This window comes from Microplitis mediator, chromosome 2 (assembly GCF_029852145.1).
Source record: "Microplitis mediator isolate UGA2020A chromosome 2, iyMicMedi2.1, whole genome shotgun sequence".
In the NCBI taxonomy this organism is placed as follows: domain Eukaryota; kingdom Metazoa; phylum Arthropoda; class Insecta; order Hymenoptera; family Braconidae; genus Microplitis; species Microplitis mediator.
The window spans coordinates 7091998-7118502 of record NC_079970.1 but is presented as its reverse complement, the minus strand read 5'-3'; the positions used below and the strand labels follow the sequence as shown (position 1 = coordinate 7118502).

Genomic DNA, 26505 nt, shown 5'->3' with positions numbered 1-26505 from the left:
TTTCGAAGTCACTTATTATAAGTTTAAAATTATTTATTATATTTTTCTTAATAACATAATAATAACCATAATTTTTATTATTATTATTATTTATACTTATATATTACAACACGAACTTATTCATGATTATGAGCACGTGGTGGCAATGCTTCCAGTTCTCGAGGTTATACTTTATTCAGATATTTATTTGTACATGTGATGATTTATAGAGATTTTCCAAAACAGCCGATTTTTTATAGATATTTTATTTGTAGAGATTTTCATTTTTATATATTTTTTTTAAGTAGATGTTTAGATATGCAAATGTTTCTTTGTAGGAATTTTTTTTTTATTGTAATTTTTTTTTAGTGATTTATAAATCTAGAGATTTTTTTTATAGGGACTTTTTTTTATTCACTTATTTTACAATACATATTTATAATTTTACAATTAATTAATATAGATATATTTTTAAATATTGTATTTTTTTTTTACAATTTTTTTTTTTTATAGATAATATTTGTATAAAAAAGTGATACATATTTTCCTTTAGAGAAGTTTTTTTTTTCCCGATGTTATGCTACCGCGCAAGAATTAATGACCGATATTGTATATACTAATGAATAAAGTTATCGTTGAATTTACATGTTGGCAAATGAAGATGTATTTTTACCATTTGAGTAGAGATGTTTAGAATGGCGCGCGTATAGTATCTATCCCACAAATTTCCTTTTCTACTCACTCGATAGATAAATTCCCGACAGAACTCTCAACTAATTATAATTTAAAATACCAAGTACACGTGTCGCTAGGGTGTTAAAATAATAATTACAACAATAATAATCATTTTATAATTTCTTCTAAAATATTTCTATGATCAAAGTTTTAAGGAATCGATCGTGTGGTTGGTTATTTGGTTTGCGTCGTTATTGGAAACAAAGTTAGACCACGCATTGCAGATTGCATTATTATTTTTATCATAAACGACTATTTAAATACAGTTGATTATTCAAATTTATTATTTAAACTCAGTTACATTACTATTATAATTATATAAATATTCACAAAAGATATATTTAAAAAAAAAATAATGGCTGATTCGTCATATGAAAAAGGACTGAGCGAACTTTCAAAAATGAAAGTAAGAATTTTTAAATTTAAATAATTACAATAAAATATAAGTTTGTTAATTAAGTTAAATTATTTATTTTATTTAATATAAATTAATAATTATTGTTAATTAAGGTCGCAGATTTAAAAGTCGAATTAAAACAAAGAGGCCTACCTACAACGGGAAATAAAAATGAACTTGTTGAGAGGCTTCAACTTGCTATTCATGGCGGTAAGTTGGCTATTTTTTTTGCTATTTTAAACACGTGGCTGCTGTAAGAGATAAAGTGATTTATCAATAAATTGTTTATCATTTAAGATAGCGCACTATCACTGGACGAGACGGCGGATGAAATTTTAGATGAAGATGCTGTACTTGGGGTATGTAATAATAAAATAAGTAAATAAATATTATAACCATAGTGGCCACATTTCTGGAAAACCTGGAAATGTCAGGGAATTATAAATATACTGGAAAAATCAGGGAATTTCGTCTCAAAGCGGGAAAAATTTTTACTTTCTTTTTTTTTTACTGAAAAAATCCGATAAATTTTTTTTTCTGTCAAAATTGTTCAAAAAGTGGCGCGGCGCGAATGCGATTTGAATACCGTCTTGAAAAAAAGTTAGCAAAAATTGATTACAATAACGAAAAAATGAAGCAGTCAGAATTAAAAAGGCTGTTAGAAAAAAAAAGTCTTAGTAGAAACCAATCATCAGGATCTTCAAACTATTAACGTGCATATTGACAAGTTAAAAAACCAAAAACATTAAAAGTATACATAAGTATTGAACTAATAAGTTTTACTATATTTATTATTCGCGTAGTTGATTAATATTTTATTAATATTCTATAAAACGTTCTTATTTATGGAATTTATTTTAGTGAAAATAAAAAGTTTATTTATATTTTATTACAGAGTAAGTTATATAAAAACAAAGATTTAAAATAAAAAATTATTCATTTAATAAATAAAAAAAAACCTATGATCATTGACAAATAATAAAACAAAGTTTCGTTTAACGACAATGATTGATTATTTATTAAACTGACTTATACCGTTTTATTTTGAATTAAATAAATATTTTCAATGATTTAATGTAACTACATATGGTCAGGGAATTTTTTAATTATTTGACTGGGATGCATAGAACAGTCAGGGAATTTCAGTTTAAAAAACCTGTGGTCACCATAATAATTTTTTATTTATATAATTTATTTGTTTATTACAGGATGAAGAAATAGAAGAATTGACACCAGAGAAACCAGATTCTCAAGAAGTTGGTGAAAAACGAAAATTATCCACAGATAATAATCCAGTGTCTGCTAAAAAAATAGTTCTTAATCGTAATTCAGTTATTGAAGAGATAAAAGTTGATAAACAGAGTACTGAAGAAACACCAAAACCCGCTGAAACAACTGAGACTCAGAAACGTGTCATTAAATTATCGGAAGTCGGAATAAAAGAGGTAACATAATAATTATATTTTTAATAATTACTATTCGTGCTGATAATTGGCTAATTTTTTCAATACATCGACATAACGATGACATTTGAATTGTGCACGAATACGTAATAGTGTAAAGCTAATATTTTTCATTGATATTATCGTAACTTGAGCTTATGTACAGTATTCATAAATACAGAGTATTATTAGTCATTTCATGATTACGTGTTTCAAAACAGTAGAGTTGGCAGTACGATGATTGTTATTATTTTTTTAAAAAATTTATTTTATGTTTTAGCGATTGGAAATGAGAGCTAAGAAATTTGGTGTCCCACTATCAGAATCAGCGAAAAAAGAAGCTAGGTCTGCAAGATTCAATAGCATTAATAATCAAAATAATAAATCTGCGGCGTCTATTAAAATACCTGTTGTAAGTAAAATATTATGATAATTGATTCTATTTTATAATTTAATTTATTAATGCAATTAATTTCATTAAATTATTGTTATTGTTACAGGAAACGTCAGTTGAAACGTTGAAAAAACGCGCTGAAAGATTTGGTACCAACGTTTCAAACGTTGTAGAAAAGGTAATTTATTATTTCTTGATAAAGTAACAGAATTATCAGATAACTGGCAATTTTCTTATTTTTAAGGCCATTCTTAGACAGTGCCCCCACTTTTTAAAATATTCAATGACTATCAATTGTATTTACCGTATTCAAATTTTGATAATTAACCCTAAACCGCGAACATAGGTCGTTTGTGTTGATGAATTTTTAAATATTTTACGGTGAATAGCCTACATGCCTCCGAATTTTGATGAAAATGTTCTTTGGAAAAGGGATTTTCCGGGCTGGCAACAACTTTATCGCATAGTTATTAGTCTAAAGAAGATCTACGAATTTTTTAAGATTTTTCCTTACAGAATAACACAATTAAATGAGCGGCGGACGCTAATGACCCATTTTTAAGTACGGGTGCTGAAAACAGCGACATGGGATTAGTGTTAATTGAAAAAAATTTTAATTACAATTTTTCCAAAGCATATTTTTTTAAAAAAATGATTTACAGTTGATATCAATTAGGAGTTAAACGAAATTTGAAAATTAAATTTTAGTATAATCTTCATGTCAACATTATAATTTGGAATGTCAAATTTTGAAGGGTAAAATTTATTTAGCAAATTTCCTTTAACTTCTAATTGATAATAACTGTGAGTAATTTTTTTAAAATTCTATATCGGCGAAATTGTAGCTGCGTTTTCCTTTTTTCAATTAATTTCTTAATTTTTTTGAAATTAATTAATAAAATTTTAATACTGTTATGACAGTTCGTCATTGAATATTTTTAAAAAATAGGGGGGGGGGACTGTCTAAGAATACCCTTAAAAAAAAATTTAATATTAATAGAGAAACAATTTAAAAAATGTATATGGGAGTTTTTTGAAAATTTCTGTAAGGTAAGAGATCCAGTACCCCATCAGGGAACTAATACCTGATCACTCATGTATTTATATATATATTTACCACATATATCTATACAAATACATGGAGTGATCAAGTATTAGTTCACTCATCGGGTACTAGATCTTTTACCTTCTGCATAATTTAAAATAATATTCTTTTATTGTTCCGTAATTTATTTTTAAAAATTGTTGGATGTCCGGTATCATTTAATAGACGAATTAAACATGAATATAAATTTTTTTTTTTTTTTAGGTTGAACTGCAGGAAAAAATAGAAAAACGCAAGGCAAGGTTCGGTGAAGTTCAACCACTACCACTTAAGAAACCAACTTTTGTTAATAGAGTTAAATATGTCAAATGATATAATTTATTGTATATGCCTTTATCAAAACCTATTATTTAAAGTTCATATTTAGCCTTGGATGTTTCATTAATTTTATTTTATTATTTTTTTTATTAAATAGTATTCGTTATTAAAGTTGAACGAACTGAAAAGTAGCCTGAGTTTATTTCATTTGTTAAATTTAAACTCTAATGAATTTATTATTGCAAAATTAAATGACTACGAACTTTTTTTTTTATAAGAAATTTTATAAAAGGATCTAAAATAATATAACTCATTACCATAATGACAGGGTTTTTTTTTTATTGATCTAGACATGATCAGGATTACATATAATCGAAGAGCTTAAATCAAATGGAGACATTTTAATTTTTTTTACCCAATTATAAAAATGACTCATTTGATTTTAAGATCTCTAATTACAATGTATGAAACAAATTAATAAGTATTTTTAAATCAAAATAAATAAAAATGAATTGACAAGAAAAAAAAAATACAAAACGACAAATATTATATATTACTAATAATTGATAAAAACAAGTAGCAATTGGTCAAATTTAAAAAATAAATTTCCATAAAAATAAAAAGCAAAATTTTTTTTAATTAATTAATTAATAATAATTATAATTGTTGACATAATTTGTTATTATTTAACTTAAAGCTTTATATTATAAAAAATCTAAGTCAAGACATTATCACAATTTCGCTTGTCTTGAAATAGGATACAAAAAATTTTCTTTTTTTTTTCTTTCTACTAAACAAAAATAACACAGAAACTTTTTCTTTTCCCTCTTTTTTTTTTCTTCATTTCATTTTTCTTTTTAATTATCATCTCACATTAATATAAATTTAATATAATATAATATAGAGGCAGTTTGAAAAAATTTACAATTTATTTTCACCGAAAGATACATTTGAACTTCAGGTGTCGTATGGGAATTTTAAATATTTTTTCACACTTGTGCCGAAATTATTGTTAAAAAATAAAATATAATAATGTCGTATTGTTTCAAAATGAACTGTAACGTTAAAAATATTGCAATCAATAAAAATATTTATATAAATTCATTTTATTTTAAATCGAATAACAAATTTTTTTTTTTTTTTTAAGGGCATTCTCAGACAGTGCCCCCACTTTTTAAATATTTTCAATGACTTAATTGCCATAAGCGCATCAAAATTTTATTAATTGATTAAAAAAAAGTTAGAGTATTCATTGAAAAAAAGGAAACTTCGCTGATATAGATTTAAAAAAAAATTACTTACAGTTGATATCAATTAGGAGTCAAACAAAATATAGAAAATAAATTTCAGTAAAATCTTCATGTCAATTTTATAATTGAAATTTTCAATTTTTTTAGGCTGAAATTTATTTTCCAAATTTTGCCCGCACAAAAAAATATATAACTAACATATGTCCCATGTAGCCGATACATTGATGGATATATGTCACATATATATTTTTTCGTGTGGGTGTTTAACTCCTAATTGATAACAACTGCAAGTAATTTTTTTAAAATTCCATATCTCAGGGAAATTGTCCTTTTTTCAATTACACGGAGAAAAATGGAGGTAAAAAACGTACGAATTTTTATTATGCCGTCGACCAAACTTGAAACAGAAAGTTGAGTCACTAAAAAATGATTATCCTGCAATCCAAACAATATTATACACTTAAAACTTATTGATAAATTGTAATAAAAACTATTTGTGTGAACTAGGAATTATAGTAGAAAATGAAAAAATTTCTAGAGGATCACAATAATAATTATAGTGCAGCATAATTTTTTGACGACTCAACTTCCTGTTTCAAGTTTGGTTGACAGCATAATAAAAATTCGTACATTTTTTGTCTCCATGTAAGGTTTTAATTTTTTTTTTAATTAGTTAATAAAATTTGAATACGGTTATGACAGTTGGAGTCATTGCATATTTTTAAAAAGTTTGGGCACTATCTGAGTATACCCTTAAGACTCGTTATTTATTTTTTTTTCCAAGATATTTATAAATCAATTAGTAAAATACTGACAATAAATTTCAAAAATAACCCCAGGTTTAATGGGTATTAAAAAATAAAAAAAAAACCTTTATTATAAAATCGTTTTTGGAATTATTAATTGATTAATAATTATCACAGAAAATGTTTAAAAATAATTTACTTTTTTTAGTTAACGAATCTTGAATATAAGTTAAAAAAAAATGTGAAAAAGACAATGCGTTTTTTTATATTAAATCAGACTCTAACTTAATAATTATTAATATTGTTATTGTTTCTATAGCGTACGCTTTAACGAAATCTTATTATAACTAAAAATATATATAAATATATATACGAAGCGTGATTTGTGTTTTCATAGCACATAAGTCTTTCAGTTATTTAATAAATTGTCATGTGTTTTATTTAAATCTTAATTATTATGACAAAAAAAAATAATATTAATAAAAATAAGAAAAAAAGTAAAACATTCTCATCACTTTTACAATTCCCATCAGCATTTGCACATATCCATGGACCGAAATATTATTTAATTATATTTTAAATCACAATTTAATTATAATTAGCATTTTTTTTTAAATTTCTTTTAATAAAATTCGAATTGCTAAATTAATTTTTTTTAAATTGCACTCTGGTGCATACTATTATATATTAATATTAATAATTATTGTGTCGCATTGAATTGATAACAGGCTTCTGCAAATATTTTAAATAAATTTTACAATATGTAGAAAGCTATGCAACATTGTGATAACAATGATAAACTTTTCAATAACCCGAATATTATATAGTAATATATTTTATTAAATTAATGCAAGTCAATTGTTGTAAATTGACGCATTAATGTATTTTATAAAAAAAAAAAAATAAAAATAAATATTTCATTTGTTTATTAATTTCTTTTGAACAAATTCCAATCTATATTTATCTAATGACTAAAAATTCTAGGCTTAAGATTGCATTATAGAGAAAAAAACTAAATAATTTGAACGTGGATGTACAATTATTTCCATTACCGTAATCATCAGAGCCTGTTGTTTTTATGTGTATTAATATTTATATAAATAAATTGCAAATATATTAACTAACAACTACTTAGGTCTCAGACTGGTGACAGGAGATGGAAGTGTGAAATTGTTTGTCGTTGCTAAGGTCGGTGTTTGAACAAACGCTGAATTTTCGTTTAAACTTGTGCTCAAGGAATTTGTTTCACTCTTATAACGTATATTCGTGTACTCACGGCCAAATTGAAGAGATTTCTATAACAAATAAATATTCAATTGTTAATAAATATGTATAATATTAGATCAGAATGATCCGCAGTGAAGTCATTTGAGAATTAGGGACAAATTTTAAAATTCATTTTAAATAGAGAAATTTTTTCTAAGGGTAGAAGTACCATTTGTGGTCACTGCTCCACTTTTGGACATTTAATCCTTTATTTTAATTTATGAAAAAGTGTAAAATAATATTTTCATTTTAATAGTGGGAGAGAAGTATCTTTAAACATATTTAAAAAATTGATTATGTGATTGGGTCTTTTACAAATTATTTTATTTCAATTTTTCAAGTGTCCAAAACTAGCCCTAAAGTGGCCAAAAACGGTACCTCTACTTTATTTATATCGAGGGGTGTTCTCTCAGCAGATTTTTTTTAATAGTAAAAAAATTTTCGTTTCAAAATTTAAGTATTTAAAAATTTTTTTTTTAGTGATTCGAAATTTATATTTTACATTTTGAATTAATTTTTTTTAGTCTCAAATGTAAAATTAATATATGACATTGTAGGGGTGTGCGAATAGTTCGAATTTACGAAATATTCGTATCGAATCGAATAATTCGTAAGTTTTCAAATTATTTGTAATTTTTTGGATCATTCAAAACTTTCCAAATTATTCGTAAATTCTCGAAGTATTTGAAAGTTTACGAATAATTCCAAAATTTTCCTTGGAACAACTTAAAATTTTAATATTTTTTCCAATAATTCAAATTTTAATTAGAGATAAGTAGAGCTCAGACACGAATCTACGAAAAAATGATTATTTATCATCATTCGAAAAGTTACGAATAATTCGAAAATTCGAATTATTCGATTTGATTTGATTCGAACCCGATTTGCATACCCTTAAAAAATTGTAAATAATCAAAAATATAATCTCAAGTTATTTTATTGCAATTATTATTGAAAATTAATGAATTTTTAAATATTTTCTCTTATTTCTGGGTAATAATTTATCAAATAATATAACTAATTTTGTTTCAGTGAAATAAGTAATTATTTTCTAACAAAAATTCTTAAATTTTGAAATTTAATTTTTTTATTTATAAAAAAAATATATGAAATCGAGCTTATGAACACTCATTATGAAGACTAAGAAAAAAAATTTTATCGTCATGTGAAACCGATCATAAAATAAAAAGCAACATTCCGAAAAACGGTTCTTTATTAAGGATCATCCTAATAAAAATGCAAATATAAAAGAATAATAAACCTGTTCTGCTTGTCTTCTTTGTGTTGCAGTCTCAATATAATGCAGTACAGCGAGATAAACAAATTTATACTGCGCTTCTGTTTGTACCATTCCAGATCGTTGAGATCTAACTCGCTGAATTGTACGCTGAATATCTATTTCACAGTCCAAGCCTACAAAAAGAATTTTACACATGTCATGAATACAATTACTGCATTAAGATAATGGGCACTATTATTTATAAACCATACCATGTTGTTTAATTTGATCTAAAATCATATCAATGACGATAAATGTACCAGTTCGTCCAATTCCCGCGCTACAATGAACGAGAATAGGACCAACATGTGCTGGTGTTTGGCCATTTGAATTTAACGACGCTGCAATTGAATCTTGTCGTGCGTTAACATCATGAAGAAAATTCAATACACAACCTGGGTCCGAAGGTACACCGTGATCAGGCCATGCCTGTAAATAAAATAATTAATAATAATAATAATAATAATAATAATAATAATAATAATAATAATAATAATAATAATAATAATAATAATGACAATAATAATAATAATAATAATAATAATAATAATAATAATAATAATAATAATAATAATAATAATAACAATAATAATAATAATAATAATAATAATAACAATAATAATAATAACAATAATAATAATAATAATAATAATAATAATAATAATAATAATAATAATAATAATATCATTCGGCATCCGAAATAGAAGTAAATTTCTCATTATTAATTTTCAAGTTTTAAGATAAGATTGAATTAAAAAGATTTTTTTTTCGGCAGTTTAATAAATTTTGAGGTAAAAAAATTTCAAAGACATAATAAATGAATGAACATTGGGTACAACCTCTTGAATTGCGATGTTAAAATTTAACCCGTCAGCACTCTAGTGATTTTTTAGTGTCTCGCTTGCGCGACGGCGACATCCTATAAGTTGAATAGTGTCCTGTGAGCAAAATGCTCATAATGGAAGTGCTGACGGGTTAAAAAATGTTATACGGCTATAAACTTAATTATAGCAGACCCGCAAATTTAGGGAAAAATAGGAGAACAAATGCAACATTTGAATTTCAATGAATAAATAGGTGATTTATGTTTAAGAAAAGGCTGTTGTAATAGTACATAACACACCAAGGGAGGAAAGTAGGACATTCCAACCCACGTGTATAACTGCCTGCCCGAGCCGAAAATTTATTTTCTATTTCTTAAAAAATTTTGAAACTCATCAAAGTTTTAGGAAAAATTAATTAAAAAATAAGTAGTATATCACAAATTAAATGTATTATAAGATGCAATCACCCTAAATAGATTATCTTTTTAAGTTTAGAAGTTTTTTGACGATAAATCAACAAAAGTCGATTTTTTTGAAAAACAAAAAAATTTCATACGATCATAACTTCTAAACTTTCTGTCCGATTTAGTTCATTTTCGAGCTGAAATGAGCTCTTTAACTAAAGAATAAGTATATAAAGTTTCATTAAGATCGGTGTAGAATTGTGATCGCTATCGTGAGAGAACGGCGCGTTATATTGTATATATATAAACTTTCGAACCAATGGTTTTTTGGAACCTACTCGACTAGCTGAGGCAGAAAATGGTAAAGTTTTCGGAAAGTTGTCATGAGGACAAATACAATAGTTAGATTTTTTCAATGAAATCTACTAACATTAATAATTAAATTTTCATTTATTTATAATTTAATTACTGAGTTATTTTTCACCTGAAAATGATAATGATAAATTCTCCTAGGCTCTGAGAAATTAGGTTTGTTTCCTTGTAAAAGAAATTCACGCAGCGTATAATCGGCTGTTGATGTACGTGCGAGCGCACGAACTTTCCATTCATTACCGTATTCAGCAGCTTCACCTTCTTCCGGCCAGTATCTAGCACACTTGTTCTATAAATAAAAAATATACCAATAAATAAAACATAATGATGTGATAAATATTTTATTTATTAAGTTATTTAACAAGTTGCCATACCTTTCCCCGTTCCATTTCTTTAGTGGTCATTACAATAACTTGAGTATTCTCTTGATAAACCATGTGCCAAAAATCTTGAATTGTATTAGGAAGACAACCTTGAGTTGCAATATAACATTTATTAAATGCTAAAGAGTCATTACTGGCCACAGTACCGGTCCCTGAACCCTCTCTTTCTTCATTCTGCAATAAATTTATTCACATAAATTTATCACATTTATTTTTATTACAAATATATTTATGCTACATAAACTAATGCAGACACTGAGGGGAGAGACAATTAACGAAATCTGCTCCTATATAAAAAAATTTGAACAATTACTCGATCGTGAGGAGAAAAATTAAAGGAAGGCCAGCAGGGGGTCAAACGGAAGTGCTTGAAAAGAAGGAGATCCAAAGATGTTTTGTGACCAAGTGGAAAAAGTGTGCAATTAATTAGAATCTGTCATAAATTTAAAAAAAAGAATATTAAAAAAATCGCAGTTAATTAATCCAAAGAAAAAATGTTAAAAGTTTTATGTGTAAAAATAAATTATATTTGAGCCGTTCAAATAAATAAAATAATAATCTTATGACCTTAATAAAATAATTAATGAATTGATTGATTCGCCTGATATACTAGGAGGCTTTGGTATAGTCTGTAATAAACCGTGTCTCAGGAACAATCGAGTAATTAACACGCTAAGATCTAATAAAAAAGTATGTAGTTAATGGACCGTACAATAGAATAGCTGACCAAGTCAACAAGTTCAATTCGGACATCAAATTTTTTGGCGGATCATTCAAATATTATTGGTCGAGTATCAAATCGAATCGATTATATTTTACGGCATGTTACTTTTATAAAGCTTAGCACAGGTGAACCTAAATTTATACGAAGGTTGTTCAAAGAAGAGGATCCTGAAATCAAAAGATCTGATAGGCTAGCCATGAAAAATATTTCAAAACTTTAAACTACCAAACTTCGCTACAATTTTTTATGAGCGCTCGTTTGTTGTTTCTTTGACACGACTTTGAAGAGAGCTACCAGTTGATATTTCAAATTCATATAGTTTGTAAGTTTTTAAAAATAAAATTTTTGATTTTCTATTAAAACTTGAGGTAGAGGGTAGTAATAAATTGGCTATAAATTAGTGTACTTTAATTATTCGATTATTCGATTTGATAACGATTCTGTAGTACTTATGTAATATATTTATCTTGTATATAATTGTTGCCATTCGGCTTATGCCTTGGCATTAAAAAATCTAAACGAATAAAATTAAATTAAAAATCTCCATAAGTAATCAAGTTTTTTCTTTCCTCAGTCAAAGATGTCTAAATTTAAATATAATTGAATATGATTCGATTTTCAAATCATAGTTTTTCTTATATTTGTAACTATAATATGTAACCAGTTGTATATAGCCGATTGGCCTACAATATAAATAAATGAATTATTTACCTTAATGTAATTAGCGTTAATATAATCTGCCCCAGGAACATTGGGATCTACATCTTTAAGTTTCACTCTCGTATGATCGACTAAAAAGAAATTTTATTGTAACTATAATATATATAAAAAAAAAAAATTAAGTAGTTAAATAAAATATCTTACAAGGTAAAATATTTTTATAACGATTTTTTGCACGATTCTCCGGCCTCAATCCTTCCTTGCGTGAGAATAAATGGCGGCATTCAAGTTGCTGAAGAGATTCAAATTCTTCCCAGAAACCAGCTTTACCTTTACCACGTCCCGATCCAGATTCATCACTTCCTGGTGCGCCATTCCAGCTCGTCCAACCGTTTGACGAACCATTTTCTTTGTGTAATTGTCTTACTCGACTTTCAATGCCACTGGCATTAATGCGAGTTGCATTAAATGGTTGTCTAAAATTATTTATCATTTCATTTAATCTTCTTTATTTTAAATTTAATGATAATTTATAATCATACCGTAAATGTACGACACTGCCACTTGTTTCAACCATTGGATTGCGTTTATAATGCTCAATAAGGTCGCTTAAACTATCAAATTTTTCACCACCACCAACATCATATTTATTATCCTATAAAATAATTTTAAAAATTATATTTTACCAATGAATATTTTTTGTTTATATTAAAAAGTACCTGATAACGAATCATAACGTGTGTAACGCGATCGTCTGTACGTACAGACAATACAAAATCACCGGGTTTACTTTGAGACTCTCGCACCAAAAAAGATCCATTTTTACCCCGTTCGAGCATCAACCGCTCAGCTTCTTTAGCTGACAAGTGACCGTGAAACCACCTCTCTGTCGTAGGATCAGCACAATTCAGAGGATACTTTAATTCAATAACTTCACCATTTTTTTCACGCAACTGTCCCCCATTTTCCATATAATACTGCACGAGTTCTGACAGGGTTGCAAATTTTTCACCACCATACAAATCGTAAAAGTCACCAGTATTTTGAATTTTAATGTGAGTTACTTCGCTATTCCTTCTATTTTAAATAAAATAATATTGTTATAAGTTATCACTATCAACAATAGATGTAATTAAGTAAATTGATAGTTAAGGCAATTCGCAGACAGTGCCCCCACTTTTTAAAAATTTTCAATGGCTTTCAACTGTCACAAGCGTATAAAAATTTTATTAATTAATAAAAAAAAAAAAAATTGAGGCATTAATTGAAAAAAAGACAATTTCGCTGAAATATAGAATTTTTAAAAAATTACTTACAGTTGATATCAATTGGGAGTTGAACGAAATTTGGAAAATAAATTTCAGTAAAATCTTCATGTCAATTCTATAATTCGAATTTTCAAATTTTGTAGGCTAAAATTTATTCAACAAATTTCGTTTTCTGCCCTTCGACCGGAAAGTGGCAACTTTCGAGCCGCTGCCCTGAACGAAGTTACAACTTTCCGGCTCCGTCGAGCAGAAAAATAGTATACGCACCTTGGCCAGTAAAAAAGAAAGCCTCAGACCACATGTTTGTCAGCCTCGGCCTACAATTACATGTGATCTGAGACTTTTCTTATTTTACTGGCCTAGGTATGTAATCTACTATTTACTCCTAATCGATAACAACTGTAAGTAATTTTTTTAAAATTCTATATCTCAGCGAAATTGCGACTACACTGTAAAAAAAACCGGGGTAAGTCCAGGCGGTATAGGTGTTAAATTTCAACACCGAAAGCGGTGTTAAAATAACACCGCCGGTGTAAGTATTCTTTACCGGTGTTAAAATATTTAACTTTGTGAATATTTTTACTTACTCAATCACTACAGTTAATTAGTGTTTTTATTAATTAATTAAATTATTAGTGATTGAAATGGTGGGCGTAAAATTGTGTAATTTTTAAATAAATTACGTATAACATAAATAATTATTTAAATAAGTACATAGAAAAATTGAAATTTCCTCCAGATAATATTTATTAAATTTTTATTTTTTTTATAAATAATACATTTTTTTTCTAATTTCTATACGTGAATTTTTTTTACACCGGTATTTAAACACCACCTACACCGGTGTTATTTCATTTTAACACCGTTCTTTTTACAGTGTACGTTGTTTTTTTTTCAATTAATGCTTAAATTTTTTCAAAATCAATTAAGTAGATAGCGGACATCTGACAATTTTAAAAATTTTGAAAGAATAAATTAAAATGTTTATAAAATAAAAATAAAAAATTACATGTTCAGAGAATTCAAAATTCAGTACATGTATTTTTATTAATTATCTAATTTTTTTATATGTAATTAAAAAAATTGTATGTCTGCTGCATTTACACTTATGAAATTCAAATACAATTATGACGTTTAAATTATTGCATATTTTTAAAAAGTGGGGGCACTGTCAAAATACCCTTAATACTATAAATATATATGTATATTAATTTATAAGTAAACTACCTTACTGAAAGAGTAAAGTCACCAGGATTGGAAGAACTTGGACGTGCAAGAAATGAACTGTCATAGCCTCGTTCCATCAATAAACGTTCGGCCTCTAATCCTGATATGTTGGGATGAAACCATCTGCAAAATTAAAAATATTAAATCTAAATAAACTGGCAGTAAAAAAATAAATTAAGTAGTTTAAATAAACAAAACAAATAATAATAATAATATTAATAAACTCAAAGCAATGTAATTATTAAATAACTATAACATTTAAAATAAACGACAAAAGCTCGCTGTCTGCCGCGCCCTGTACTCTCATTCTCATGTGGGACATGTGAATTTTACTGTACATATTGACAAGTGATATTCATTCGATGCTATTGATATTCTATAAATCAGACTAGATGTTCATATATATGTATATACTTTTTTTAAGCCTCACCTACTAAACAAAACAATAATAATAATAATAAAAATAAATATCGAAAAATGATAATTAACAAGTATGTTATTGTCGCACTTTAGCTCTCAAAATAATTAGATCTTTTTATGCAAATAAACAATTTTTTTTATAACATATATTTATATATATATATATATATATATATATATAATAACTATTATATGATAAATTAATGAGTGCGATGAAATGATTTTGTTCACATAAGAGCGCATAACTTACCGTTAATGACTAATCTCAGCGATGATTATCAGCACCTCGCTTAATTATTCGCTGTCTGTGATGATATTATTTATGATAATAATAATTATCATACATTTATTTATTTATTATTATTATTATTAGTTTATTAATTAACTTATTTATTAATAACTTAGTAGTATTACAGTATTTTGTTTTTTAAAAAGAAGATAAACTTTTCTCACCTGCGAGATGCCATGTCGTGATTATAATTACGACCACCTGGCAATCAATAATTTGTAATATCTCATCAGAGATTTTTTACTTTATATATATATCTATATATATATACTATGTATATGTATATATCTATATTAATTATTATAAAAGTTAAATTAAATTAAATTGCAACATAAAATATTTAATTATTTAGTTTTACGATAAAATCCGCGCCACTGAATTAACATTTTTTAAAAATTTAAATAATAAATTGTTTAATTGTAAATTTAAAAATAATATAAAATAATTTATTTCTGTATGTACAAGCGGCAATGAAAATGCTGCTAAAAAATTGCACTCAAACTCAACTAAACGACAGATTGAGAATAAGAGAAATGGTCAACTAAAACCATTGGTTATAAAAATATATTGAGATATGAATTGATAAGCTGGATCTGGATGCTGATAACTTTATTTATATTTTATCTCAACTGATAGCGTTACTTGTCTGTTTCTAAAAATAATTATTTAAAATTCTCTACCTTATCGATTCCATTGTTGTTGTTGTGGGTGTTGGTGTTTTCGTTTGACAATGAAGCAAATTATTTAGCTGCTATTAAAATTTTTAATTACTCGTTTTTATATTTTATTATTGTTAATAATTAGTGACAGATAAATTTATTAACATGTGCACATTTTTACAAGCAATTATTACGAGTAAATAAATAAATAGTTGTAAATATATGGGTTTTAGAGTAATTAGCTGTTGGGTTAATTAATTAAGTGATAATTAATAATATGGATAACACTATGACTGCTGAATGTTTGACACTAGATTTTGGACCTTTTGAAACTGTTCATCGTTGGCAACGAATGCCTGAATGTGATGAATTTGTTGGAGCAAGGTACGAAAATTATGGTACCTAAAGTTAGCAGACTGCTGACAATTTTTGGATTTTTTTTAAATTGATAAATATTCCAAAAAAAATTGCACCCAGTTTTTTTAATTTTTTACATGTACATATTCTATGATCCTGAAGTTAGCAGACGTCTAATAATTTTTGGTTTTTTTTTAGGCGATAAACCATAAAAAAAAAATAATTGAAAAAATTGCACCTGTAGTTTTTTAAATTTTCTACGTGTGCATATTTTTATTTTATTTTTTTGCAATCGATTTGTTGAAAAACAAAAATTCAAAAATTGTTAAATGTCTGCTAACTTCAGGATCATCAGATTTTTAATTTTTTTTTAATTGATTTGGTGGAAAAAAAACATGAAAATTTGTAACCGTCTGTTAACTTTAGGATCATCAATAAATATATTTTTTTATTAATTAACATAAATTTTAATGAGTGAATGTAATGATCCTGTGAAACTGAAAGTAGCAGACATTAAAAAAAATTATTCCTTTTAAATAAATAAGTAAAATACTTATAGGAAAATCTTTGAAAAATTGCACATAAAAACTGTAAAAGATCTTTTTGTGCAAATTCTAAAAATTGTATTTTACTTACAACTAATTAATTCATAAAAATTTCAAAAATGTCTAATGTCTGGTACTTCCAGTATTATATGATTCTAAAATTAGCAAATAATTAACAATTTTCGGATTTTTTTTCAACAAATCAAATACAAGGAAAAAAAACAACTAAAAATTTGCACGTGCAGAAAATTTTAAAAACTACAAGTGCAATTTTTTTGAATATTTTTTTTATGATTTATCATTTTTGAAAACATCCAAAATTTATAAACTTTAACCCTGACAGCATTCAAGTCAGAATGACTGCTTTACTTGGTCTTTTTGAAAGCGTCCTCAAGAAGTCTTATATTGACTTCTTAAAGGTGCCATTTTTAAGAAATCTTAAGAGTTCTTGAAGACTCCATAAATAAGACGTCAATTTTGTGACGTCTAAATGTATCCTTTTTTTTAACTCCTTTGAAGTCAAAATTAGGAGCTCCTTAAGACGTCATGGTAAATTCAAACTGAAGTCTTATTTGCGAAGTCAGAAAAAAGAACTCTTTGAGAACTCTTTTTAAAGACGTCTTACTGAGTTCGCTAGGTGGCTCATTCGACATCTTGAGAACTTCTTAAAGACTTCTTTAAGATGTTGATGAGACGTCCAAATCATATATAGGGACTCATTCAGAACTCATCAAGACGTCATTTTGCTATCTCGGAAATAAATAAAAATAATGAAATTTAAAAAAATACGCGTACTGTTTTTTCATTGATCTAAATATGAATTTTTTTATTTTTATTCTTCTTACATTTTATTTATATCTTCAAGAATTTAAAAAATTCCTATTTGTCAGTTACATTCACACTCATAATTTAATTAATTATCTAATTTATTAATTATTGTTTATAGACGCAGTAAACACACAGTAGCTGCATACAAGGATGCAATTTATGTATTTGGTGGTGACAATGGCAAAAGAATGTTAAACGATTTACTACGTTTTGATGTGAAGGAAAAATCTTGGGGACGTGCTGTCGTAACTGGAAATCCTCCAGCACCCAGATATCATCACTCAGCAGTAGTTCATGACTCATCAATGTTCGTATTCGGTGGTTACACCGGTGACATTCACTCGAATTCAAACTTAACAAATAAAAATGATTTGTTCGAATACAAATTTCAAACCGGACAGTGGACTGAGTGGAAATTTATTGGCAAAACTCCAGTAGCAAGATCAGCACACGGTGCTGCTGTTTATGACAACAAATTATGGATATTTGCTGGATACGATGGAAATGCGCGTTTGAATGATATGTGGACAATATCACTACTACCTGGTGAACTAAGAACTTGGGAACAAGTTGTACAGTCTGGTGATTGTCCACCAACATGCTGTAATTTTCCAGTTGCAGTTGCACGCGAATCGATGTTTGTATTCAGCGGTCAAAGTGGTGCTAAAATAACAAATAGTCTATTTAAATTTCACTTTAGAGAAAAAAAATGGACGCGTATATCTACAGAACATATATTACGTGGTACACCACCACCTCCAGCAAGACGCTACGGTCATACAATGGTCAGTTTTGACCGTCACTTGTATGTATTTGGTGGTGCTGCTGATCAAACACTTCCAAATGATCTCCATTGTTATGATTTAGATACACAAGCTTGGAGTATTGTCATTCCCTCAAGTGACAGTGAAATACCATCTGGCAGATTATTTCATGCTGCTGCTGTTATTGGTGAAGCCATGTTCATATTTGGCGGTACTGTTGACAATAATGTACGTTCTGGTGAAACTTATCGCTTCCAATTTTCATCTTATCCAAAATGTACTTTACACGATGACTTTGGTAGACTACTAAGCTTAAGACAATTTTGTGACGTTGAATTTATTGTCGGTAAAGACAGTATGGAAAAAAAAATACCAGCTCATATTGCCATGGTAGCGGCACGTTCACAATTTTTGAGCGCCAAAATTCGCGAGGCAAGAAAAAAAACTGTAGCTGCAGCAAAAACTACGGAACAAGTAAAAGATAAAGATGATAAAAATACTGCAGCAAAAGAATCATCGTCGTCGTCATCAGTAGTATCATTATTGGAAGTTAAACTTGAAGACGCAGTACCAGAGGCTTTTGAAATGGTTTTAAATTACATTTATACAGATCGTATTGATCCGACAAAAAGTATAAGAGATCAGCAACCACAGTCTGAACAGCAGCAACAACAAACGAGTAATAGAATTGTTTTGCTTATGATGGATGTATACCGACTTGCATTTCAATTTAATATGAAGCGGTTGGAGCAGCTGTGTGTTCATTATCTTGAAGCGACAATTAATCATACAAATGTTTTAGAGGCGTTGCATAATGCGGCTCATCTTAAGTTATATTTTATCAAAGAATTTTGTTTGAGTTTTGTTGTCAAAGACAGTAATTACAATCAAATTGTCATGAGCCATGAGTTTGAGACACTAGATCAGCCGTTGATGGTAGAAATTATACGACGCAGACAGGTACCACAAACGACACGAGTGTATTCAAAGCAGTATGAACTGGGCACTGGTACGACACTTGAACAGGATATGGAAAAATTTTTGAAAGACAGTGGTAAAGAATTTTGTGATATCACTTTGATGCTGCGTGGAGATCCTTATCCAGCTCATAAAGCCATTTTAGCAGCACGTTGCAGTTATTTTGAAGGAATGTTTCGTTCCTTTATGCCTAAAAATAATACTGTAAATATACAAATCGGTGAAATGATTCCTTCAACAGAATCCTTTGTTTCGTTAATGAGATATATTTATTACGCTGATGTTTCAATGCCTCCAGAAGACTCACTCTATCTTTTTACTGCTCCAGTATTTTATGGATTTACGAATAATCGATTGCAAGCATTTTGCAAACAAAATTTAGAAATGAATGTCACTGTTGACAATGTCATACCTATTTTAGAAGCTGCTGATAGAATGCAAGCTAGTGATATGAAAAAATATGCGCTTAATATTATAGTTCATAATTTTAGTAAGGTAACGATATTAATTATTATGATTAATTCAGAACTTTATCATTTTTACTATTATTATTATTATTATTATTATTATTTTTTAGGTCGCACGATTGCCGAGAGTTCGACAAATAAGCCGTGAATTACTTCTCGATATTTTCGATGCTCTAGCAGATGAAGGAACTGAATCTTCCTGTCAAGATATGACTAGTGATTGTTGACAGGCTGTGATAATTATTAAGTTACGGATAAATGCTGAAAATTATACGATATTTCTTCCATGTAAGTATAAATATAATAAATAATTGTACTCTCTAATAATAAATTAATAACATTAGATATTTAAACAATGTAAGACATGTTTATTTATTGTTATCTGTCTTTAAGTATTTTTTTTTATTATTAATTTTTATCAGAAATTTCCAGAAAGGAAAGTAGTACATTCCGGAAAGTAGTAGCACAGTCCCTAAAAATAAGTATCAACAACTCAAACAATATTATCAAACTATGAACACTTTATTTTTGACAGACTTACATCTGTATTTAACATATGAACAACTTAATAACATTAATTGTCTAAATCAATTAAATTTACGAAGTCGTTACGAAATACATTAAAGTCATGATGACTATGGTAAATGTCCCAATACCGGAACGACGAAGGGTATACGACTGATTTTTATCGTTTTAAAAATATTCAAATAGATTATGAACCAAAATAATTTATTACGAACGTTTTTAACGTTTTGAAAGTAAATTGAACAATTGTTTTGTATTTTGGTTCATAAAAAATTGGTAATTTCATGAGTTATGATTTTAGTTTAATGATAACATTAATTAATTTATTTCAATATTTGTAATCACAATTTTCATAACCTTGATATCACAATATATGAACAGGTATAAATATATAGTGTTAAAGATAGAAGTATGAAACTGAAAAAAATTGTTTTTTAAAGTACGAATTTTTTATTTGAGCCAGAAAGGCGGATGACAAAATTTTACGGAATTGACGTGATTATAATCCAGGAATACAAAATCGATGAAAAAAATTTTTTGATATGCTTATGTTTTCTTATTGTAAGTCTAAATAGGTTTTAGTTACGTTTTCGATTTATGATACTCCAATCTACGTTTTGAATAAGTTGAAAGCTGTCAAATTGAGTTTTTAATGTCCAAAACGTTCAGTTTACGTTCAAAACGTTAAAAACGTTCAATTTACGTTTAAAACGTCGAAAACGTTCAATTTACGTCTAATATTTCGACTCGGGATTATATAGAATAGACATTTACCTATTCGAAAATAATCAAATTAGTTCATTTTTCTTGAATTTAATATAAAAAAAAATTTTATTTCTATGACACCCAAAAGACCCAATACCGGAACGCTGAAATAGCCTTGTCCCAATACGGGAATTCGGTTGTCCTAATACCGGAACAGTAAATAAAATGAGTTATTTTTTGTATTTATTCATAGTGAAAATATTAACAATTATTAAATAATATTAATGTAAAACGAGTGTAAATTTAGCAGACATCAGACAACTTTAAAATTATAAATAAATAAGATAAATAATGTAAAAATAATATTTATAAAAAAAAGACTATTAATTTCAAAATTTTTTGAATGCACATTTTTTGATATTTTATTTCATTAATTATTTACTCGATTTATTAATAATTTTAAATTTTTCTGATGTCTGCTATGTCACACTCATAATGTAAAATGTATTTAAAATTTCGTAGTGTTTAAAGATACAGAAAAAAACCTGTGTTCGGAATAGCCTATTCGTGTGGCACGTTATCGTGCCGCACGCTTATCCCTTATTCTATCACACCTATTTTTGTACACTTATCCGCGTCGAATTAATAAACACCAATAATTTATTGCTAGTAGATTAATGAGTGTAACAGTTTCAAATTCGTGGGATTCATCAGATTCATACAAAAATCAAAATGAAAAAATATATAAGATAAAAAAGAAGAAAATTTTGAAAGAAAGGAAAAAGATAAATAACAAACTCTGGATTTATTAAATAGTTTATTGACTAAAGTGACTGAGGGACTAAAGCTGGAGGATACTTTAATATATTATGTGAGAATATAACCAAGTACAACTTGGCAACACGGTGATTCGGTCATTTACCGGTTACTCACTCGCACGAGATATCGCTAATTAGATATCGGGCTATAGAATGTTCTACTTTCCTTCCTTGATGTGTAATATATTGTATATTTAAAATATAATTGTTTATTAAATCCTTGCTAATTAACTGATGGAAATTTATTTATTTTAATTATCACTAAAGCTTAATGCGACAACCATTTTTATCGGTCTTAAATTAAAACTGTCTGCGGTTTAAAAAATATATTACGAATCTTATTACCCTTTTTACTGATTACACTAAAATAATAAAAGATCGCTGCCCAATTTCAAAACACAGTAACTGACAAAAATAAAATTTTTGAAATATGTATTGAACCATGCTCACAAGACTCCACTGGAACTAAAAATACTAAAATATCGATTTTTAAAAATTTGTCTCTTACTGTGTTTTGAAATTGAGCAGCCGTAGAAGTAATTTAAAGCTCATTGATGAATCGTTTATTTGAGAAACCCCATAAGTCAAGAAAACAAAATTTTTCAGGAAACACAAAAAACATTTTTTTGGAAAAACTTGACATTAAAATAATAAATAAATAATTGAATACAATAATGTTAGCGTCTCTGAAAAAAATTCCAACAAGAAAAATTTAATTTTTTAACTGAAACTACTTAAAAAAATTATTTAAAGTTGATTGAATTATAGGGTTTCTCAACCAAACGGAAAAAAAAGTTATAAAAATGTTTCCACTAAAGTCATTTATTACACTGATGAAATGAAGTATTAAATAAACAATTAATGTAAACATTTTAATTAGTCATATAACAGTCAACAATAAAACAGCATTTGAAATTAATTTCCTAAAAAAGCGCGAATTTTAAATTAAAAAAAAAAAAAAGTTATTTCTGTAAAGCTAAAACTGCATATGTTTATTTGCGTCATTGACTTATAAGATTTCTCAATTAAATGAAATTGTTTTCACCCCGTAATTTTTTTTTTAAACGCTGATTTGATGCATATTTTGATTGATTTCTATGGAGAGACATCCAAAGAACCCAAAAATGCAAAAAACTCAATTTCGTAAAAAACATGACTTATGGGGTTTCTCAAATAAACGATTTATTTATTGAGTAGAGAACGTACACGTGGGAGGTTGTCGGGTAAAGAAAAAAAAATCATTTATAAATAATGAATTATTTATTAATATTTTTTTTATTAATTATAATTATTCTTAACAGTATAATTAGGCCTTATTGTGTTTTATTGATATTTATTTTTAATATTATTATAAATTGTAGCTTGATGCAAGCAACGTAACAATAGCAATCAAAATAATAACATTTCTTGTGTATAATAACAATAATACTAATAATAATAATAATAATACAATAGAAATAATCTTATCTGAATAATGCAAAAAGAAAAGAAAATATTAATTGGAGCATAAAATGCGCTACAAAATAAAGCGTCATCTCTAATTTGTATTGACATATTAATTTAAATAATATTTTTTTTTTTTTTTTCAGTCTATTAATCACAAATAATTATTGGTAATATATTAAATATGTACGTCGATAATTTAAGTATTCCACAAAAAAAAAAAAAAAAAAAAAACAATAAGTATTTTTGATCCGATTTTGTAGATTAATTAGTACATACTAATAATCAAAATATTACTACTAAATATGTACAGTTTTGAGAATCATTTGTTTTGTATTTTTCTTTGTCTAATTAATACAATACATTGCTCGTATTTTATAAAATTTACGAAACAATTGTATTTTACATTTTTCTAAAAGTCAAAATATCACTCCTAATTATACAATTTTCATATTTATTTAATTATATATTTTAGTTAGTCTACAGACTTTCTTAAAGCATTTATTTATTTATTATTTTTTTTTTTAACTATTAATTACAATCTAGTAGGCCCGTTTTTTTGCTTAGATATCTAGAAAAAAAAAAAATAATTTATGATATTAATCACAATTTACATTCACAGACAAGCGCGCACGCGCGTAAGTTGCACTGCAACATTAAACAAAACAAAAAAACTTTTTTTGATGACTGTGTAAATTTATATGCTTAACATATATAAATGTATATATTTTTATATTAACAATTAATAATAATAATAATCTGTATGGTCATCATTATAAACTTCATAATTTACGTTGATTTCAAGTGGCCCCTATCTGAAAATAAAAAATTATTTTAAACTTTATGGCATTAAAATCACAATAGTAAATTGTGTGACAAGGGATGAAACAAAATGATGTCAGACTAGGGTGAAGTTTGCTGGCATTACCCGCAGTCAGAAATCGTGTTTTATCCTGAGTTACACCCTAGATTTTTTATGATTACCTGCATTGAAACTTAAAGTTTCAGCGTCAGTAGCCAGCCAGAAACAAGTTGATTTAAGACCAATAGTGTGATCAACTATTAGTGTAAGCGTAAATTGTGATTTGCAATTCATAATTAAGCAGAAATTATAAATAGTATTTATTATTCACACTAATAACAAAGTCAGAACTGTCATTTACGTACACTATAAAAAATCAGGAGTGAATTAGGATTTTATTTCAAACCGAATTCACTCCGTCACTCGGAGTTGCGGTGCTTAAAAACAAAATCACTCTGCATATGGAGTAAATAGGGAGTTTTCTTTTTCAGCTAAGTGATTTCGGAGTGACCTGGATTTTATTTAAATCTGCATTCACTCCGATTCGGAGTTTTAATATTAAAATGAAAATCTTTCAGGTGTGAATTCCACTCCGCAGCGGATTTTAAATATTAAATTAAACTCCCCTCCGGAGTGAATTTCACTCCGAGGGGATTAAGTAAACAACCAGTCATCCGCTCGAATTCACTCCGCATTTACTCCGCGTTCACTCCGCTAATTTTTTCAATGTAATGGTACATTACACACCTAGAGCAGTAAAGTAAGAAATGTCTCAGATCACATGTTTGTTGACTTCGGCTTCGCCTCGGCCAACAATTACATGTGATCTGAGACATTTCTTATTTTACTTCCCTAGGTGTGTAATATACTATAATTATCTGAAATTACTATTGAACAAATGACAAATATCAGAGTTTAAATTGCGAAAGACTTCAGTCAGTGGGCAGAAACATTACCTGTTTCTTCTCAAGGGACGAAACAAGTTTGTTTCTGCCCGCTGACTGAAAGCATTCACAATTTACGCGTTTGTTAATATTCACTTTCGCCATATTTGCACCGAAAGTTTAAATTCCTACCCTGTTTAGAGGAAGAAAGTCGTTCTTTTCTCTTATAAGAAAACAAATGATGTAAATTAGCGCATGCGCCATTCTTCCCACAAACAGAGGTAGAAATTAAACCTTCAGGTACAGATCTGGTGAAAAATTGTATACACACCACAGAGGAAGGTAGGATGTCCCAATTCGCGTGTTGCCTTTGACACGGAAAGATTGGAACCCGACTGGTTACTGTTCTGCACCCGACTCAGTACAGTGCTGGAAAAAAATTCTCGATTGTGGTGAGTCGGGTGCAGAGCAGCAACCAGTCGGGTTCCAATCTTTCCGTGGACTTGGGTAAGCAATTATACACGTGGGATGGAATGTCCTACTTCCCTCCCTTGGTGTAATATTCTATACCGGCATTGGACTGGAATTTGCTGGTTTCGACTGGCTGTAGAGACACAGAAACTAAGTTTCGATGCTGGTATCATGAAAAATACAATCGTAAATATTATACACTTACATGTGTGTACAAAAACAATTTAATCAAGGGTGGAAAAAAAATACCGCTGTTACAATGTAAACAATAGCTTTTACATGTAGAATGCAGTATTCCAAAACCGTCAAGACGTCTGATGAATGAGCTTTTTGCCCTTTCAAACACGCTCGACTATAAAATAGCAATATCCTCTCAAAGGATAAAGACACTTCATCGATTTTCTTCACTTCTACAATAAAATAAAATAAATAAACATGAGTTATATTTATACACGCGTATAAAAAAATAAAAAATATACTGTCATTAAGTTATAATAATAAATTAAATGAACCTTTTTTCTTCTTTAACAGAGCCACCACTAAATGAGGGTGTACGTTGAGCTTCCAGCCTTCTACGTCTTTCTTCAATCGCCTCGGTATCAAAACTTACGGTCGATTGTACAGACGCCGAGGCCACTGACGCATTTACGTGCCTCGTTTTTATTAAAGGAGGATTCCGTGATTGAGGAATTGCAAATGCTCGTCTTAGTGCTCCACGTGGTGGCGATGGAGGTGGATATGAAATACCTATGACACAAAATAAATTATTTTTATTTGTAAATTTATAAAAAAAATTTTTTATGTTAATTGTTATATCATATAAAAATAAAAAAAAAA

General features: G+C 27.7%; 4 protein-coding genes across 13 annotated transcripts in view; 2 read left to right on the top strand and 2 right to left on the bottom strand.

The window, feature by feature from the left end:
• The first annotated feature begins 866 nt into the window (after positions 1–866).
• Positions 867–6929, top strand: LOC130662914 (SAP domain-containing ribonucleoprotein). The gene is made up of 7 exons (XM_057461884.1): positions 867–1120; positions 1225–1321; positions 1409–1470; positions 2320–2556; positions 2834–2965; positions 3054–3125; positions 4257–6929. Exons 1-7 carry the CDS (start codon positions 1070–1072, stop codon positions 4362–4364), a joined length of 759 nt encoding a protein of 252 aa, XP_057317867.1. The 5' UTR covers positions 867–1069; the 3' UTR covers positions 4365–6929.
• LOC130662912 (tyrosine-protein phosphatase corkscrew) lies at positions 6324–15906 on the bottom strand. Of its 5 annotated transcripts, none has more exons than XM_057461881.1 (12): positions 15587–15902; positions 15384–15438; positions 14714–14836; positions 12938–13295; positions 12761–12873; positions 12423–12694; positions 12270–12349; positions 10826–11008; positions 10564–10740; positions 9064–9280; positions 8834–8985; positions 6324–7601 (listed from the first exon to the last, which is right to left on the bottom strand). In XM_057461881.1, exons 3-12 carry the CDS (start codon positions 14788–14790, stop codon positions 7434–7436), a joined length of 1797 nt encoding a protein of 598 aa, XP_057317864.1. In that variant the 5' UTR covers positions 14791–14836; positions 15384–15438; positions 15587–15902; the 3' UTR covers positions 6324–7433. The 5 variants fall into 5 exon arrangements, with proteins under 5 accessions (XP_057317864.1, XP_057317866.1, XP_057317862.1 ...); XM_057461883.1 differs by having other exon boundaries at positions 14719–14836; XM_057461879.1 differs by lacking the exon at positions 15384–15438 and having other exon boundaries at positions 15587–15906.
• A 212-nt stretch (positions 15907–16118) lies between these two features.
• Positions 16119–26341, top strand: LOC130662911 (leucine-zipper-like transcriptional regulator 1). Its single transcript, XM_057461878.1, has 4 exons — positions 16119–16465; positions 17930–20048; positions 20131–20308; positions 26200–26341. The coding sequence occupies exons 1-3, from the start codon at positions 16359–16361 to the stop codon at positions 20245–20247; spliced, it is 2343 nt and encodes a 780-aa protein (XP_057317861.1). The 5' UTR covers positions 16119–16358; the 3' UTR covers positions 20248–20308; positions 26200–26341.
• Positions 23728–26505, bottom strand: part of LOC130662910 (pleckstrin homology domain-containing family G member 5-like) — a 66053-nt gene continuing 63275 nt past the window's right edge. For 3 of the 6 annotated variants that reach the window (XM_057461875.1, XM_057461874.1, XM_057461877.1), the window contains 3 exons: positions 26181–26415; positions 25874–26078; positions 23731–24326 (listed from right to left, as the gene is read on the bottom strand). In XM_057461875.1, the coding sequence (XP_057317858.1) occupies positions 26060–26078; positions 26181–26415 (254 nt within the window). In that variant the 3' untranslated portion in view covers positions 23731–24326; positions 25874–26059. Of the gene's footprint in view, positions 24327–25873; positions 26079–26180; positions 26416–26505 lie in introns of those variants that run through there. The other 3 variants (XM_057461876.1, XM_057461872.1, XM_057461873.1) reach the window with 3 other exon arrangements.

What these genes read in the sequence shown, in the direction of transcription:
- LOC130662912 (XM_057461879.1), bottom strand. An exon ending in ACGTTATGATTCGTTATCAG is followed by an intron (nt 12,874 to 12,937) that starts GTACTTTTTAAT and finishes ATTATTTTATAG; the next exon opens with GATAATAAATATGATGTTGG. An exon ending in TTAACGCTAATTACATTAAG is followed by an intron (nt 11,009 to 12,269) that starts GTAAATAATTCA and finishes AATTTATTGCAG; the next exon opens with AATGAAGAAAGAGAGGGTTC.
- LOC130662911 (XM_057461878.1), top strand. Translation starts at nt 16,359, where the DNA reads ATGGATAACACTATGACTGCTGAATGTTTGACACTAGATTTTGGACCT. An exon ending in GATGAATTTGTTGGAGCAAG is followed by an intron (nt 16,466 to 17,929) that starts GTACGAAAATTA and finishes TATTGTTTATAG; the next exon opens with ACGCAGTAAACACACAGTAG. An exon ending in TAGTTCATAATTTTAGTAAG is followed by an intron (nt 20,049 to 20,130) that starts GTAACGATATTA and finishes ATTATTTTTTAG; the next exon opens with GTCGCACGATTGCCGAGAGT.
- LOC130662914 (XM_057461884.1), top strand. Translation starts at nt 1,070, where the DNA reads ATGGCTGATTCGTCATATGAAAAAGGACTGAGCGAACTTTCAAAAATG. An exon ending in GCGAACTTTCAAAAATGAAA is followed by an intron (nt 1,121 to 1,224) that starts GTAAGAATTTTT and finishes TTGTTAATTAAG; the next exon opens with GTCGCAGATTTAAAAGTCGA. An exon ending in TTTCAAACGTTGTAGAAAAG is followed by an intron (nt 3,126 to 4,256) that starts GTAATTTATTAT and finishes TTTTTTTTTTAG; the next exon opens with GTTGAACTGCAGGAAAAAAT.